Raw genomic sequence first — 18656 nt, 5'->3', positions numbered from 1 at the left:
CCGCAAACATTCTGGCTATACACGAGCATTGCCGTAACGAACATCGGACACAGTATGAAATTTAACAATTTTATAATTGGTAGAAGTGATTACTCTGTTCTCGTGGCCTTTGTTGACGAAATGCTTTCATCAATATCACAGTAAATCACTCTCAATAAGCTCATCTAAATCATTGCAAGTATGATAAGTATAAACAGTATTGTCTTAAGTCGGGGTAAATTACTAATTGCAAAGAACATAAAAAAAGGAGTCCTAATTGTCTGCACATTTCACGGAAGTAAGGTAAGTTGGAAGAGTAGGTATTATATGTAACTATAAGTTCGAAAGTAACTGTGTTTCAACAAATATTTTCGGTGCACCGACCCAAGGTTATGCGTTGCATCCGGTTGATGTAATTACACGAAATAAGCGGTGTAACGGGTACAGCGATGTACATTTGTACAGTCAATTTTATTAAATAAATATGCGGTATAATAACGTATGCTTATATGGTAATGAAATATCTTACAATCTTACAAGTACATAGACTTATTTTATGTGTATCATTACATAATCAAATAGATATGGATAGGGATACATATACATATATATGAATATGAAATATATATATATATATATATATATATATATATATATATATATATATATATGTATGTATGTATTATACGATTGAAGTTAAATTATTCATCGCTCAAATATGATACAACAGCACTTCAACCAATGCGTTTTATTGCACTTTTGTTTAAATCCTAAAAGGCCACATCTCCGGTAACTTCCTTTTTATATTCGATACATAAATAAATATTTTGTCACTCACAATCAAGCCCAATAGTGGCATATGTGGGACGGACGGACGAACGGACATAGGTATAAAGTATCCGTGGGGAGGGAGGAAAGTAAGTATAAAATGTTTCGCGTGGGTCGTTGGCGAAATCTTGACTCATCGGTGTGAAACGACGTGTGATACTTTTTTTTAAAAGTGACCTTCTACACACGTTCGTTCTTACTTTGCACCGACACGCCCCGATGCTACGTGCGGTATTCTGCACTCACACACGTATTTACGAACTTGTTATTTTAATTATTTGCTTATATACTTCTGGATATTCTTTGAAATTGAACGAGAAATAAGTTTAAGACATGCTTTCTTTTACTCAATTTCATTCTATTCGCGTATTATGTTAATAGCATCAAAGTGGAACTACTCATCCATATCTTGTATGACTCGACGGTTTTTATGTCTCAGGCAAAATTCAGGAACCAGTGTTTTGATGAACATGAATTTATCAACTTTTGTACAGTCGTTAAACTTTTTTCTATCAAAAACTTAATCTGTAGTTTCTGCATAGTATACGTTCAAGTACAGAATGTAAAATAGAATGCTCGTTGAATAGAAATTTTGAGGTACAAGCGCGTATAATTTAACTGTAATAATTTCTTCAAGTTTAATTGGCATTTCGCAAGATTTCTTCAAGCCACTCATCGAATTTTCGTGCAACACGGAGGATTTTATGATACTTTAATTACACCGAATGATAAACGTCTGCACTCTGCAGTGAAATTTCTAAACTTGTTATAACGACTTGTGAAACGACCATTGAAAATCAATCTTGAGCAATTATACAACCGCGCAGGCACAAAGGTTCTTATATAGAATCCATAAAAATATTGTAAAAACAAGTTTTCTTTTTTACTTATCACCTTCACGTTCAATACCCTGGGCTAATTTATTCCGTGTGAACTAAATCATTCGAATCGCGATCAACGCCGAGAATTTATCTTCGTCAACATCCAAGCGCAGATTCCCAGTTGAAGAAATGCCACAGCAATAAAAACAAGGAGCCGCATCATATTGCCGCCCTCCGACCAATAATATATAATCACATTGCGATAGGTTCTCGCATTAAAATTTTGATCCCATGATAAAAAATCGAGCCGAAGATTGCAGATCTCCGGCGAAATTTTTCAACCCAATAACTTTCAGAATAGTCCAAAAATCTTCTTCGAAGCACTCGTACTGCGCTTCTTTCTAGCCGGAACAATCATCTCCGAACTGTCCCCGTTACCGCTGACCGGACCGCTCGACGGCATCAGTTTACTCCTAACTTGCTCGTCCAGAAGCGCTTGCATGTCCATTTGCCACTGTTCGAGCTGTTGACTCAGCTCAATCTTCTGCTGGATAGCCTCCATCAGCTGGCTGTTAGCCTGCAGCACGTCGATCCTCGTTCTTGCCAGCTCGACTTCCGCCCTGTTCTTCCGGGCGACAGCTTGGTCCCTGACCTGGTACGCCTGGGCTAGGACCTCGTCCTTGGTGAGTGCCGAGTCTTCGATGTCACCTCTGGCTCTGTCTCGTTCCTCTCGTACGCCTCGAAGCTCGGCCTCGCATACACTCAACTTACTCGTAAGCTCAAGTAGCGATTCCCCTCTTCGTCTGAGCTCATCTTGCGTCTGTTTCAGCTGGTCTCTCGAATGCTCGAGCTCCTCTCGTACCCTGTGCAATTCCACCGCCAGGCCAAGTTCTCCAGGAGCACCTCGTCCGGCTAATGCCAGTCTGAACAACTCCTCCGTCAACTCCGACAACGCCCCGGGACAGTTTGCCTGCGGAAATTGAAAGATTCTTTACATTATATTACTCCTGAAATTCTGTCAGCTAAATTATCACATTTCAATGTATCGTTAATGATTTTTTCTTTGGTGAGATTGGGTAATCAGATCGGTGCTCCGCGTTTTCTCAGTAATTAATGATGTTTGTTTATACTTGTCGATGATTATGGACAGTCGTGTGTTCGATTCGATTCATATAGTCAGTTTTTTGCGCAAAGAAAGGTGAACGTCGACTGAGATTCAAGAATTCGATTTCAACGAACAAACACTGTGGGTGGGTACATCAATCATGGATCATGTTCACATCTCTCACCTCAGTATCAGCACCGTTCGCCAAGACCAACATGGACTCATCGCAGTCGCTTTGAAGGCCAGAGTCGTCTTCGCCTCTTCTGAGCTGAGCGCAGAGTTCTCGCATTCTTTTGCAAGCCCTCGTTACTTCGGCTTTGAGATCCTCGGGTTCTCCTAAAGAACTTCCGCTCTCCTCGCACTCCATTTCCGCCTGCAGTGATCTCGGGGGTTTTTGTATGGATCCGGATCTTCCTCTTCTTTCCGCCTCCAGGGCTGCCAATGCAGCAGCCAGCTCATCTCTGTAAGCAAGTTACACGAATACACTTAATATGCAGTTCATTAACATGGATGTAAATTCAAGTTAGGAATGCTGGTTTTGATTTCTGTTTACCGCATCTAGTTCACACTTCGCGTTCTACTTATAAGTACCTAACACCGTTCTAACACGCTCCGATAATTTGATTCCTAATGTTCACGATCCGTGTTCGATGCGTCGCCCTTATAGAGGACCTTTTCTGGAGTAAATAAGCTCTAATTTCCCATCTACCCTGAACCCATCTCCCTACCTCTCTCTCTCGGCTTTTCTTGCTCTGTGCTCAGCTTCGTGACCCAGTCTATCCAAGACGAGGGCTCTCTCCTCGGCTTCTTCCAAGGCCGCAACAGCGCGCGCCCTTTCCTCCCGGAGCTCCAGGGATCTCCTCTCAAGTTCAGTTCTTTGGGCCGAGACAATTTGTACCTGAAATAATGTGGATGAAATTGACGTTGGATTCCAGTCATCCGCGTCTGAAGAATATGGTCTTACCTCGTCCCTGAGGATCTCCAAGCTGCTGACGTGGTCCTGAAGCGTGGTGCTCCGCAGCGCGCATTTATCCCTGAGGACCCTCAGCTCGGCTAAGAGCTGTTCTTCCTGCTTGTTTGCCTCCCGGAGCTGATCGGCAAGCCGTGTGTTTTGGGCCGCCAATTCCGTCACCAGGGCTGCTTGCTCCCTTTCAGCACGTCGTGCACGCTCCCCCTGCTCTTCTAACTGATTCCGAAGGGCCTCCAGGTCGGCTTGCAGCTCCAGTGCTCTCACCTCGCCCTCGTCGTGAGCCTCCTCAAGTCTTCGTCTCAGGAGGTGCCTCTCTTGTTCCAGACTCTGTGAACATTCATCAATATATTTATTCCAGTCGTTACCCGCGCTACGAAAATATAGCCATTAGGCGATGCTTGCGGAATCGCAAAAATCAGGGTCAGTATATTGGAAGTTAGCGTGGGAAGTGAAAGAGAATATTTTCTTCTTTCTCTTGCTTTTTTTCAGGTCAACAACAACACAGGCTTGGTGCCGTGATATCCGCGGGAAAGAAACGCTCGGAGAGTCCGAAGGAATCGATGGCATGTCGTCGCGATTATTCGTTATACGCTGCAGTTCTAGGTAAGAAATATTTCCCTCTGCATATACCCCTTAGCTATCGATTATATTACACAGAGAAATGCATCTCGTGTTTCGAAACTGCGTATATAAATACAAATTTCAAACCTGCTCTCTACTTTCGCGACGCAAAGTAAACCAAGTTGATAGAAATTATTTCAGATCTGTCTTCCAGACACGAGTATAGAGTCGAAACTCTGTCACTTGCTGAGGCAGAGACAATGAATATCGTATTCGCATCGGTGGATAGGTATAATAAATTCTTCGTATAATATAATATCACCTCGAAGAGCCCAATGAATTCTTCTCTTTTTTCTCGATTTCATACAACCGCATTTTGTGGTTTTCGTATATGTCGTCACGCTTTACGAACAATCGAACTGGGCACGAAAAAAATTCCATTCTATAATTTTACGCCCCAAATTCTACTGGAGAGGATGGAAAATACACGTCTGGCTATCCGAGTAATAGTTTGAGAGCGTTTTCTGTCTGCTTTTCGAAAACGAGAGGTCGTTACAGTAACTGTCTCAGCTTTCGCTGCTGTACGGCAATATGTAAGCATATCGCTTGGAATTGAGAAAGGCTGTTAAGAATTGTATATATATACAGCGCTCATTACCGAACAAAATTCCTAATTACAATGGTAGATAATTAGTAAAAGTTTCATTAAAAATAAACCACAAAATTAGAATTTACAAAAGCATAAAGAAAAAGAGGAATTTAAAATTCCAGAAAAGAAAACGTTGCAGTCTTAACACACTCCAGTAACCTTATCCCGTTTACACACTTACATAATTAATAATTATGTATTAGGGAAATTAATTCCTTTCTTCGTACAGGAACCGTACTTCATATGCTGGTGAAAAAAAAAAACAAGTTACATGCATAGAAGTTGATCGAAATGAAATGTATAAAATATCGTTGTAGATTGGCTGCAGCTGAGTGGATTACGCTATGCAGAAACGGTTCGTCCGCAAATATTTGCGTTATAAAAATTGCTATGAGAATAAAATAAAATATGTAACAAGCGCGATGCGTCACGAAAGTCTCGACGATGTTTACAACGTCCATGTAGGTATTATGATTAACGTATGCCATTTCACACATACGTATATTATGTACACATACTCGACTCTTTCAGCATGACCGTGCGTTGAAACTTTATCGAACCAGTAGCTGGTAGATAGGTGCAGGCAAAACGTCATGGCCTTGGTCCCCGTGGTTAGTCACCGATCGATTGGCAACCTCCAGCTAGCCTGCTGATCACCTACATTCTACCTGAGCCTCCGCTTGGACTCACTGTGCATTACCTTTGAAGTCACCGTGAGCTTTAAACTTCGGCTTCTTTGGTACTGTACCGAGTTTAAATGATCACGAAATTTGGCGAAAAAAAGAAAGAAAAAAATCAGCCGGTATCAAGTTCGTCCAGCAATACATGAAACCGTTGCTCACAAGTTCGAAATCCTTAATAAAATTAATTTTTGACCAATGCTGACGTGAATCTCTTTTCTTGTCAACTTTTTCGCCGGGACCACGGAGCATTGTCCTTGTTGGCGAACTTTGACCGCAGGGTTCAACTCTTTTTTTTTTTTGCTAAACGCGAATTCGATCCACTTCTACCATTCAAGCGTGACGAGGCTCGAGACGGTTAAACGTACCTTGCTGGACGGTGTAAGAGTTCAATATACCTTCTTTGGCTGCCTCTTTAATGCCTTTTGTTACAGAACAGCGTCCCGGATATACGCCGATCTTGCACACTGTTGCATGATTCATACAGCCAACATTTGCGAAGGGAATATACATGTATAGTATATGGATTATACGGACGATGTTGCGAGATCAGCCACGCAGAATCGCAAACGTTTGAGACGTGAACGTATTATGACTAGATAAGTATTGTTTCGCAAAGTGAGAGGGAACCGAAAGAATTTTATAATGAGAAACATTACGACTAGTTCAGTCACGGTCCAATTTTCTTCCGAAATATCCAATCTTTCAGAATCGTGAAAAAATCAGCGACATGAATCCAGATTCAGGTTCGACGAGCCTTAAGTTGTTACGCATTACGGTTTATTGAAAAAGAAAAGGAAAAAAAGACAGCATAATAAAGATTGAATTTTTGATTTTCTCTCTAGTAGGTAATAATTGAAATCGGTCGACCAAGAATTAAATATAGCAATGAAATTCTTATCGCGTTGTTCGAAGACCCAGCACCGAGTGTCGACTTTATACTTATAGAATAAAATGAATTTGTTTTTACAGGTGGGGTCCGAAAATGAGTCGAGAAGACTCGACGTTTTCTATTTCCTTTTCTATTCCCAAAAAGTTTAACATGTCTGGCTGCTAACTCTTGCTGCCAGCTTGAGCTTCGTGGAGACTCGTGGAGTCCGGCAAACCGGAGGTTTTACTTTCCCCGAAGGCAGCGTCGGTGTGGAGTTGGTACAGTAGTTTAGGTGGTAGTTGACAAAGCCGAGTTGGCAGTGTGACTACAAGAGTCGAGGCAATGGCCCGTGGTCAACTGTTTGGAGCGAAGCGAATGGCGGGAGAGCCTCGAAAGCTGCAACGACGTCCGATGTTGGGAGTCCCGTAACCATACCACCACCTAGCTAATTGTAAGGCTGAATCAGCGCAACGATTAATTGCGTAATACCGGCCAAAGATATTACGATAGAAGTCTGCTATATCCGAGTCCGCATTTATACACCTGGACACGAATCTTGCCCAATTAGCTTCTCCTGGTTGTAAAGTCTGAACCGACGGCAACTCGTGGGAGATATCAACTAGAGCAAGACATAAACTACCTGTGAAATTACGACCACCGTTTTATGTACCCCGTATGTAGTACGTATAAATGTGGAAAAGTAAAGTTTACACTCGAAACAACTCGAAATTTCGGTAGAAATTTTTTATTTTGTGTTTTTATAATAATTTACTGCAATTTTTTAAACGTTCAGGCTTATGTTAAGGTACTCTGTAATACGATAGATTCGTGCGGAAGTTTGGTAAAAAGCTTTCCAGAATCCCGATGTTTTTGGCTTTGAAATACCGCACATTTATCTCGACTTGCGAAGGATCGATCATTTTTTACACTGATCGTTAATATAGCTGCACGCATTGATGACTGCGCGACTTTTTGCTATTGCCAACCTGCAATAGGATATATTACAGTTTGTAAATTTTTTGTAAATCATTTATGAATACGAAATTAGGAATGGCAGACGCTTGAATTATTTCAAATTTTAAAGTGATACGGAAAATAAGAATTTCGCTGGAAAATTCCGTCTAAAAAATCCTTCAACCTTACAAAGTAGACTTTCTTTCTGTTTCATAATCGCATCGATTCACAATATGCGTGAACCAAGAAAATCTTACGTCCGACGTGAAAGCTTTTCGGATGATTGGTAGATAATGCGATTATATTACAGACTCCGCACTACCGCGTTCCAGTGAAATTATCAAATTATCTATCTACGAATCGTAAAATTATTATTATCGAGGCTTGTATCTAATATTGTTGCAAACTTTTACTCTTAATAACCTGACACTTCTGTTGTAGACTTTTTGAAAATTCCGAAATTCAAATCAGCTAATTCAAAGTGTTTCAAACAAAGAGAAAACAATGCTTCGCCTGTCTACCCGTAAGTAAATTATAAAGTGGAGGTCGTGCGTATAGGTAATGCAAAAAAGTATAAACCTTTTCTTTAATTCTGCAACTAGTTTTCGTTTTATTTAAATTTAGTGTAACGTCGGTGTAGAATCATCACAGGATGACTTTTTTACTTTACCGTTACTTGTCACTATATATAAACGCGCTAAATATCATTACGTTGTACGTCGTTAGACATTCTGCATATATGGATATAAGAATACGTATATCGTATAGTATATATATAACCGAACACATGGGGTGTGTATGATTAATTATTTTTTCGTTCTCGTTTCTTGTAACTGCAGCAGCTGCAGCATAATGTAACATTATTACCACCTTGATGAAAGTAGAGAAATATGAAAAAATCGCGTTAGTTTTTCAACGCGGTGGGCAGAGAATGTATTATAGGTATGGTACGATTCATCATCAGGTATAACTGGATGGACACTCATTTCGGAGGATCAAATCACCGCTCACTACAAGTTCGTCTCACATCAGGCCGCTTTTCGGCAGACATATGTTAAGCGATGACGTAATTTTTTCCAAACTTATACACTGTAGGCGAATATATATATATAAATGTATATGAATATAGATATACATATAAACATATATACTATATAGAATCTGTTCAGCGAGATGCGGTTATACGTAGATGTAAGATACCTACGTGAATTGCTTGCGAAACGGTGAATGGTAATCTACAACGGCTTTCCAAAATCGGTAATGACGGAAAGAAAATCCGGTCTGGCCGTGCAGGTCGTAATATAATATAAGTAGAAAAGAGCTTGAAATAGTCGCGGTTACGCGTTAATGGAACCAGAACGTTATACATACACATATGAACCGTATGTATGTGTACGCATTTACGTACGCATGGTTCTTCGGTGAACGGAGTAATTCGTAAGCAATTCCAGCCTAGTAGCACGGAAAATAAAGATTCAACACACAGAGGCAGTCGGCACGACGATCTGAAGACACAATCTTTAGTCGCAAAGCCATGGTGATCCAGTCAAGGATTCTCATGTCAAGGATTTTTACGAAACGCATTTGACGCCTCTCGCAATTTGCATGCAATGGCCGTCTTGTATATTCCCGAATATTTTTTCACCCAATAAAACAAATTCGAATAATTTTTTATATCTATTTTTCGAAGTTTTTCTTGACAAGAAGTGAAGAAAAAACTCGACTGCAGCTTCCGTGATTAGATCGGTTCAATTCTTGGCGAATCGGCTTTATTTTATTCTTATCGTTGGTGTTTTTAATACACCGAAGTGTTACTTCAAATCTTGCGGTTTGTTTCACTTTTACCTGATCGTGAAATCGCGGGACTTTCAAAGGCGCAGACCTTGCGCGTGTGATACTCTCAACAGATCCATTCGATTCCCGAGCAGTCCGAGAGGCTTTCAAGGTAAAACGAAGGCCTCAACTCAGCAATAATATCATTCTGGACAATGGAATTTTTTTACGTATCCTTTGCGTTTTTTGTTACTATAAAAGTCTTTGTTTGCTCGCCACTTTGGTAAACTGACCGGGTAAATCACGCCGATTGTATTACCGGGGGTAATCCACAGTATTACGTTGTATGCCTAAAAAAAATCGCACGTATATTTGTTCATTGTAACGGAATCGCCAATATCGTTTGACATTAGTTGGCATTGGAAATTTATCGAATATTTAAATCGTCAGCATGCATTATTCGGGTGCAGTCTCGGCGATCCTTTCATAATTATCAGGATAAAATTGAGCGATTTTTAACCCCCAAGTTAAATCTTTGGAATTTCATCATCCGATGCGATTTCATGAGTAACGAAGTTCATCGACGGTTTGCAATGTCTGCAATACGTAGGTAATTGAATTTCAGAACGTGAAACTATATATCCAACGTATTGTCATTTCATATCGTAGATTAACTCGAGTAATGTTACCACGAGATTAGAATGTAAATGTGCATACGAATCGTTATATTTTACTCCATATTTTTGTTTTTACAAGTGCAGACCTCGCCTCTCACTCTCAGTCAGCAGCTGATTTTCCCTTACGATTCACATGTGGCAAGTGAGTCAGTCGAATTGGTATCATGTTAAAAATGAAACGAGATTTGTTGTATGCAAAATATGTATACCATATCTGAGTTTTGAACTGGGTATATAAATTCATACGTACAGAAGTAATTTTCACTGAAAGTGAAGCTGGTTTTATCGTTGCGCAAGATCGCCGGAACGCACATGTATTTTAAATGAAGAAATCAAGCTACTGCAGCATGTATACATATATATGTATACATTTCAGTACTGAACTCGTGCTTTCGCTGCAAACCCTGTATTACAATTCGGAGAGATTCTTCGTAGATTTTTATCAGTTAGTTAAAAAAGAGAAAACAAAGATGCAATTTGATAAACTCGGACTAAAAAAAATTCATTTTGAAACTTCGATCGATTCGTTAAATCGAAAATGTTAGGCTCTGCAGGGAAAATATTATTCGGCCTTTTAAAGGCCTCTTTTAAACCAGCGATAGTAAATTCGGTCCAATTACTGCATGCATGCTATAAGCGAAATAAAATGGCCAGCTCTGCGTACAACGCGTAATGAAGGCGATATAACACACCCGTCATCAGAAAGTAATTCGAAGTTTGATAACAAGGCGAAGGCTTCGTAAGGAAAAATGCTCGCGACGATGAGATAATCACTCTTACGATAAACTGTAATATATAGAATAGGAATTTATACTTGTCTATGAATTAGCAAAGACGAAATTGACTTGATTTTATATTTCATGTCGAGCGATGAACGTTATTATTTTCGTGTTATATCGCCGTTATCTCAGATTTTAAATAGCGATAACGAGATCACCTCTAAGCTAGTGGCACGGGTGTATTATTATCTTATCTTGAATTTAGGTTGCATCAGTTATATATATGTACAGAAGTTTATTGCGAAAAGCATACAAGGATAAGATTTTTACCGTAGAATAGTGACTTGAATATGACAAAAAATAAATAGATAAATAAAAAATCACTGCTGCTAGTTTACGCTTTCATCAACGAGACCGAAGTTTTGAAGGAGTTAGCTTTTAAAAATAAGAGCATGTTTTGTTTATCATGGATTACTGAATTTGGGACATTGCTAAAGGTGCGAAGTAAGCTAGAGTTCATCTTAAGCATGCATCGTTACAGTGACGTCACTAACTTCATCTTCATTTTCAACATGTCATTCCATCGAATGGAGAATTTTTGTCGATTATGTAAATCTGTAAGGTGTAAATAATACCGGATGACTGCATATGTAATAATATAGGCGGTGAGTGTCAACGCGTGCATATCTTGTGATCCAAGAACCGGAAGTGAAGGGCTTCGTCTCACCGACGTGATCGTGCAACTTGAACACGAAATTTAATACGCAGATTCGTGTGATAACAAGTATGAAAGAAATGATCGTGTTACCGGAAACGCGTGCGGTCTTTACACTCTCGACTAATCGGTGATACTTATCCCACTTCCATATCTATGCAAAATGTACGGGTGGTCTTTAAAGTAGTCTTCAGCAAAGCTTAACGAGTTATAGAATGATATGGAAAAATTTTAGTTCAGCCACTTGCTCGTTTCGTTATTACAAAAGAAACAAGTAATTATCGTTTTTTTTCTTCCTCAGACCATCTTTCGAGAAAAATATCAGCGATCATACATCGATAAAGAAATGGGATCAACTCTTATTTTATATACCCAACTGATAATTAATCAAATGAATTCGTTGTTGCCGTGTGAAATTGCTGTCTATCGGAAGAAAAAAAGAAAACGATTAATGACTTAAACGAGTAGATTGTTGCAGAAAATATATGTTTTATTTCACAATGAAAATTTGAAGAATTTTGGAAGACGCTTGCATTAGGTACTTGATTTTTATTTACGAGTGACTTTTTCCTGAACAAATATAACAGATGTAACGGAGAGTAAATGGTCGAATGCTTAAAGCAGTGTTTTTTTTTCTCGTACGTTTGTTTACGTGTTGGTTAAAGAAACCTGTTTCGTCGTGTAATTCGCATACCAATTCATTATTACTTATACTTGAACTCCGTTGCTGCTGCTGCTGCACGGTTATGAATATCTGATGACGAGAGGTGAGATCACACGGATTTCCCTCTCCGTTTTGATACGTTCAGGCATGAGAGAGATGCAGACACATTATAATATGAACAAGTGGCTGGTCGTCTTCCGTTTAGTCAAAGAACACGTACTGCCATTTATGAGATGGATAGCCTACATTATCTTGCCGAGATACCATATGGGTACGTATACTTAATACAGTTTTACAGGTGAATAAAATTTGTACAATACAACAATAATAACGCATTATGCGAGGGAAGAAAGAGTGCCGGTTTCTTTATTTATACAAGCACTTCCGGAAAGTCTTCCTACTTGTTCTTCGTGTATCACGTTATAAGTACATGTATATACAGCCTTTATAGGTATAGGTAGGCGTTTGAATCATGCTGCAGAATTACGAGTTTCTATGCGTATCTGTTCCTATATACGTGTATGGAGGTCAAAAATGAGGCAGAAGTCGAAGGAAACTGGGAGAAGCAGGTAGCGTGATGCCGGCTATTGTTCCTTTCCTGCAGAACTTCATTGTCTGCTACGTACCTACGTAAGGCCCAAGAGGCCCCGAGGGTCTTGCCTAAGTGGCGCGCTGGCTCCACGCTTTCGTGGCTCTTCCACGGAGGTACGCACTTCGCCAGAAATCCGGAATTCATTTCCCATTCGTTGACTCGAACAATAGATTCCTGTAGATACCTCGCGAAGGCCTCGCCTTCTTTTCCCGAAAAACACCCCTGGGTTTCCGGTGAGCAAAACCTGACCTAGGCTGAATACTTGTTTTCACCGAATCCTCGGCATCCTAATTACTATTCCGTAAAACTATAATTATGTTCGTAATCTTCAGGGGAAAAACAATCACTCGTCTGGAGTGAAAAACCAAGTGTTCAGCGGTAATGTGGCGCTCCAGTTGAAATCCTTTTTCACCCACTTCCGTCCGATTTCTAGAGAGAACATCGTATACCTACGATTATTAATTTTCGTCTACTTTTCCTTTTTTCTTGAAAAATATAACGGTACGCTTTCTCTTTCTGATTTCAGGCGTTGCAGGAATAGTTTTCTTTATTCATTTCTACGGTGTGTTTGAAAGATGAGAATAAAATAATTAGCAATACCTACGTTATACCATAATTATATTTTAGCATCGAAATCTACTGCACGGTGTAAACTGGGTCGGAGAATCTTTATTGTTTTACCAAGACAATCACAGCTGTACGGGAAGAACGTAACCTAGAGGTACGTGCAAGATCACGGCGATACAATAGTCACGAATTTAAGAGCGAACGGTAGCTAAAGCTCGTAAGCTAAATTCTCAGTTCTCAAAGCTTTGTCGGCGGTGAAATTGTGACAAACTATTTTTGCCATCATTTTGTTCGACGTAAAATAGTAACGGATAATCGAGAAGTGCTGAAAACGATTCTATAACTGAAATCAAATCGCAAGCGAGTCAACAGCGGCCATATTGATTATGTACCTGGGTCAAGACGCTAAACTTACGTACGAAAACAAATAGATACGTTTTTATCGCTCAAGCCGATATGCTTACAGGTGGTAAGAGTATCTTTGAATTTCCCATGATTGATCGAGCGTAGTTATTATTCATACTGAATAATTGTTCGATTCTGGAAGTAATCCACATCACGCAGTTATACAGCAGGGAAAGCTAGGTGTGACTACGATAACTGTATACGAGACATTTAGTTACGCTTGCAGCGTTTAAGTCGCGCAGTGCGCAGCCATTTCCGGCATGCTAATTGCTACTGTCGAATGTAACGTATTATGTGTCGTGCTTAAACTTTTATGTACCAACTTATGCCCGCAAACGATTAACAAAAACGACACTCGGTTCCGTTCTCCAGTTCACCTGATTGAGGGATATTTTTCGCCGAATGTAGTAAAATGAAGGAGATAAATCTTGAGATATCCGAATTAATTGGATTCTCCTCAAAAAAGAAATGATAGAAGATAAGGAGGAAACTGTGGTTTTATCGTGATTTGTGCCATTCGATGTTTTCAGTCTGCTGTACACTTTTATTAGGCATATGATCTGCTGATTCGTGAAATAAATTGTAGAACTTTGGTTGGCGCAAGAAGTCGAGATGAAATATTTATCGCCTCTAGTATTCCAATGACTCGGTGAATACAAATTCTTTCATTTGTATATCTATAACGTATAATAATAAGGCGTATTCGTGGAGGAATACTTATATATATATACATATATACCCACGCACGGTATCGAGCTTTCTGCAATCTCGCTCAAGGTCGAGAATTTCTACGCGATTGTCTCCAGGCTTGATATCCAATTTACTGATCAATTCTCGCGTCTCTCGGATAAGGCTTCGTTAAACCTGTTTGTCCTGTTTCTAAATATTTGAATTAGAGGCTTCGACTAATTTGCTCGCCTGTTTCGACGTCAGTGATTCCAAGTGCCGACCGTTTAGGCGTTACATCAATTCACGATCTTAAACTCGAATTAAACGCCTCGTCGTCGTTCATTTCTATTATTTATTCCTCCATTGTGAATCATAATGCGTATCGATGCCAAAGCCTCTTCGCATGATCACTCCTCTCTTTTGTAATGCACGATTTATACACAACTCCGTACAATTTATACTCGATCAACGCGATCTGCGTTCACTGCATGTGCTGTTATACAGTATCTACCGTCCCTAATTCTTGACTGCAAGACTTCCTGCATCGGCCATGTTATTCAGTTTATGATTTTCCCAAGCGATAATGCGTGTCGAATTAAAGCGCACACTGCGAGAATGTGTGACCCAGAACTGTACCGTTAAAACTGCGTATTCTCTGAGCGTGGAGGGTTACAACTAAAATATATTTGCCATGAAAAATTATGCCAAAATTATGGAATTTGCATTGAAACAATTTTCGTATTTGAGAATTTCCGAAAAATCATTGGTTTTATTCAATTTTTCCGAAATTTTGTCGTGTCAAATCCAAGAAGCGCAGCTCGAAAAATCCCAGCTAATAGTATACAGGCATATTAGGTATACAGTATAGCGCACCCTCGCAAAGCACTAAAGCTTTGCTTCGCCTCTTTATAGTCGAAGAGGCTAAGCTGGGGTTAGGCGACTTTGTAAACGACACCAATAATTGATTCCCGAGAAATTCAAGGCCTCGACGGGGCGGCCGAGTCTGGCATTAAATTTCCAAAAATAAATTTATATATCTCTCTCTCTCTTAGCAGAGAAGTCTTCTGCTAAAATTGGAAATATAAAAATTTCATTTAGGCGATTCAGCTTAATCAACATTCGAATAAATTGATCCTGAATCAATTTTCATGCATAGTACGACAGGTACGATAATCAACAATTCTGATCTATATCTCAAATTTGGCGGTATTGTTCAGGCATGAGGCTGAAGTTAGTAATTAACGTTAGCGTAACGAAACATTGGGAAAAAAATTACTGTTTACCAATTTTCTAGTGACTTCAAGTAGCCAAATTTAAAAAATATGAATTACCGCTTTGCCTTATTAAAAATTTATGCGTTTCAGAGATTCACAAAATTGCGGAATAACAGGTTTTCCGAAACCTGAAATGAGGCTGTAGTTCGATAACGTTACTGTGATGATTATATTAACGTTTCGGAAAATCCTTATTTCACAGTTGCAGGAATGTCTGAAGTTCAGTAAATCATAATAAAGCAAAATGTATTCACAGTTCGAAAACTTGACTACTTCAAAGTCACTATAAACTTTGAAAATAGTAATCCCCTCCCCCCCCCCCATGTTTCGATACATTAACGTTGCCAACTTCATCCTCATCACGCGAAACATTACAATAACGTTACTAATTAAACTTCAGCCTGATGTTCAGGCCTTACCTCCAATTTACTGGCATACTCCTCGGCCAAGACTTCTCCTTGTTTAGTGAGCTCCTGGTTCCTTTCGAGAAGAGCCTTCCCAAGTTCGGCAGCGAGGACCAAATCCCGTTCCCGTTGTTTCAGGAGCTCGATCGGATCCCCGGCCATGTCGTCGACGTGGTCCAGAGAATTTCTGCGTGCCTGAAGATCCGAGATCATATCTTCGAGGGCGTAAGGCGCGATCTGGCCTTCTTTTCTCGGCAACATTTTCTTTTCTATCGGCCACGGACTGTATAATCGTTTGTTGCTGATAGGTTCTCTCTGCGTCAGAAGGAGAGATTATATTTTCCTTCTTATCGCGCCAAAAGGTGGGCGACAAGATTGCGTCAATGCATTTGAACCGACGTTAGGCAACTTGCGTCGATCTTTTATCGAAGTAATTTAGGTAACAGTTGTTGCTTTTCGTACGCATCTTACGCCGTGATTACTTCGCCTTTCCTTATTTTTCCTTCTTTCTTGTTATTCGAACATTCTTCTGATCGTTAGCTTCTGTTGCGCAATTCTTCGCACCGTTCGAAAGCGTCTATAATCGTTGATTCACACTCGTAACTCACGCTCAGTAATCAGGTATTAAAGTTGAATTTTATCAACAGTTGTACACACATATAATAATATAGTAAATTCTTTAACTGGTGCTGTAAAATACGAATTTCATTTGTCCTCAAAGCAAGATTTAAAAAAATAACCTTATTGTGTCCTTAGTCTTCGTCTTCAACTATTAGTACAGCAGTTCGTTTTCTTAGAAGATAAAACTGTGATAATTAATTGTTATTAAATGGGCACGAGTATAATGCATGTAATTTCACTAATGAGCGCCACTGGTTGTACCATTAATTCTTTATGAACCGTGACGAGCTGGAATCGATCAAAGGCACTTGGTATAAAGAGTATAGAAATAAAAAAAAATAATACCATGTATAGCCAAAAGTGACGACAATCGTATATCAATCGATAACTAAAACGTTCGATACGCGAGGTTCCTTATCATCGCCCCAAAGACGGGGATACTTAACACGTTTTCACTGCAAAATCTTTACAACGATACACTGCACTCTTCAATAATGAAACGATCGAGTTCAACTTTAAAACGGAACATTAATTGCACCGTTCCGTGTTTTAAGGCACTGTATACAAACAAATATACCGTACAAAAACTATATTTCACAATTAGTCGAATACTCGAGATTTATACGTCACAATCCCACCACGTTGCACTATAGAATTACATCACAAGTTTACAAACTGCACCACTCCTTTCTTCCTATTTCGAAGACGAAATAAATTTAACTCCACAGAAGAAATATATCCAAGCGTTCTTTTAGCCACGATCCATTGCAGGTATTTTCCTCAAGAAGGACAAAAAGCAAAAGAAGATAAGAAAGGAAAAACACGTAAATTATACAACGCAGAGAAACCCACGGCAGGTATATACTCTGGATGCAACCCACGGCACGACGGCAAACTGAAAACTGACGTGCAGGCGGCCCTGGATGTAGAAAGTCAACAAAGCGTGCAGCTAGCAGACAGCTACGACGAGTGAGTCATCCTCTGGGATGCGCTGCCTGCGTATGAGGCGAAAATTTTACGGAAACCCGGAACACGCGGTGCGCCGAAGACCCCCTCCTCCAACGCTGACGGTGCGGCGAATCCGACTGCGCCTTGGCTCTTGGCTCTTGGCTCTTGGCTCCTCTCGGCAAGCCGTGTGGCCACCGAGTCCAAGGCAGACTAGAGACCAGGTTTCCTCGCTCGACGGCCACTAGCTTCGAAACAGCCTGAACCTCTCGCTCTTCGTTCACCTGGCTTGTATCTGACTCACCTGACTCACCTGGCTCAGCTGGCTCACCTGGTCTGCTTTGGCTGGGCCACCTGACTCCGAGTTCCTGCGCGGTGGAAGAACCTCTGCAGGGTTTACCTGCCGAGTTTGAAACGCGCTCAACTCCGCAGCTATTGCTTTCGATCTTTCGACGTTCCGAGTGCTATCCAACGTGCAACGTATACCCTCGGAATTGGATTTAATGATTGATTGATCGAATTAAGAGCCCCCCTCAGCCCTTTAGCGGGATGATGTAACGGCGAAATTATACGCAAACACGCGATCGATGACACTTACACTTGGGCAAATAATAATGATAACAAGCCCAGGTACTCGTGTTCCATCAGATCGAGACGTGTGGGTGGTGGGATTCGTGTATCTGGCAATCGTGCAATTGGAACGGTGTGGAGGAATTATATGTATACACAAATGGGTGTGCCGTGACGTCAATAATGAGCAAACCTGCAGTCGACGTTTTCACCGTTGAATTTAACGTTTCGACACCCCAAGTTAACTTTATACAAACATACACAATATTCTGTGAGAAAATATGCCGCAAACGTATTGCGTGTAAACGTGTCGTCGACTTTTTACGTTATTCCAGGTGACGCGATTCTTACGCCAAGCACTTGCGAATAAACCTGCCGGTTGTTATAACGTACGTGGAATATGCGAGTCGGTCCTTTTAAGACATCTTCTCCCAGGCGAGGACGAGGACGAAGGCGAGGGAAATGATCTAGTAGCTTTCAAAATAATATCTACACGGTGTGTAAAAGCAAACATATGCGTAGCTGCTCGTTGCCCAGGTAACACGATACAGCGATACAGTAGCGGGTAACATCGACGCTTGGCAACGGCAGACAGCAGTGCAGGCAGAAAAGAAGAAGTAGTAGAAGAAGAAGAAAAAGTATG

At 40.3% G+C, this 18656-nt stretch overlaps 1 protein-coding gene across 1 annotated transcript; it reads right to left on the bottom strand.

The window, feature by feature from the left end:
• Positions 1-684: 684 nt before the first annotated feature.
• On the bottom strand, positions 685-17172 carry LOC124406739 (bicaudal D-related protein homolog). The gene is made up of 5 exons (XM_046882306.1): positions 15893-17172; positions 3698-4030; positions 3462-3631; positions 2918-3194; positions 685-2598 (listed from the first exon to the last, which is right to left on the bottom strand). The coding sequence occupies exons 1-5, from the start codon at positions 16136-16138 to the stop codon at positions 1981-1983; spliced, it is 1644 nt and encodes a 547-aa protein (XP_046738262.1). The 5' UTR covers positions 16139-17172; the 3' UTR covers positions 685-1980.
• Positions 17173-18656: the final 1484 nt, after the last annotated feature.

This window comes from Diprion similis, chromosome 6, assembly GCF_021155765.1.
Source record: "Diprion similis isolate iyDipSimi1 chromosome 6, iyDipSimi1.1, whole genome shotgun sequence".
Lineage (NCBI taxonomy): Eukaryota > Metazoa > Arthropoda > Insecta > Hymenoptera > Diprionidae > Diprion > Diprion similis.
The sequence above is the reverse complement of the archived record's forward strand: the minus strand, read 5'-3'. Positions and strand labels throughout refer to the sequence as shown.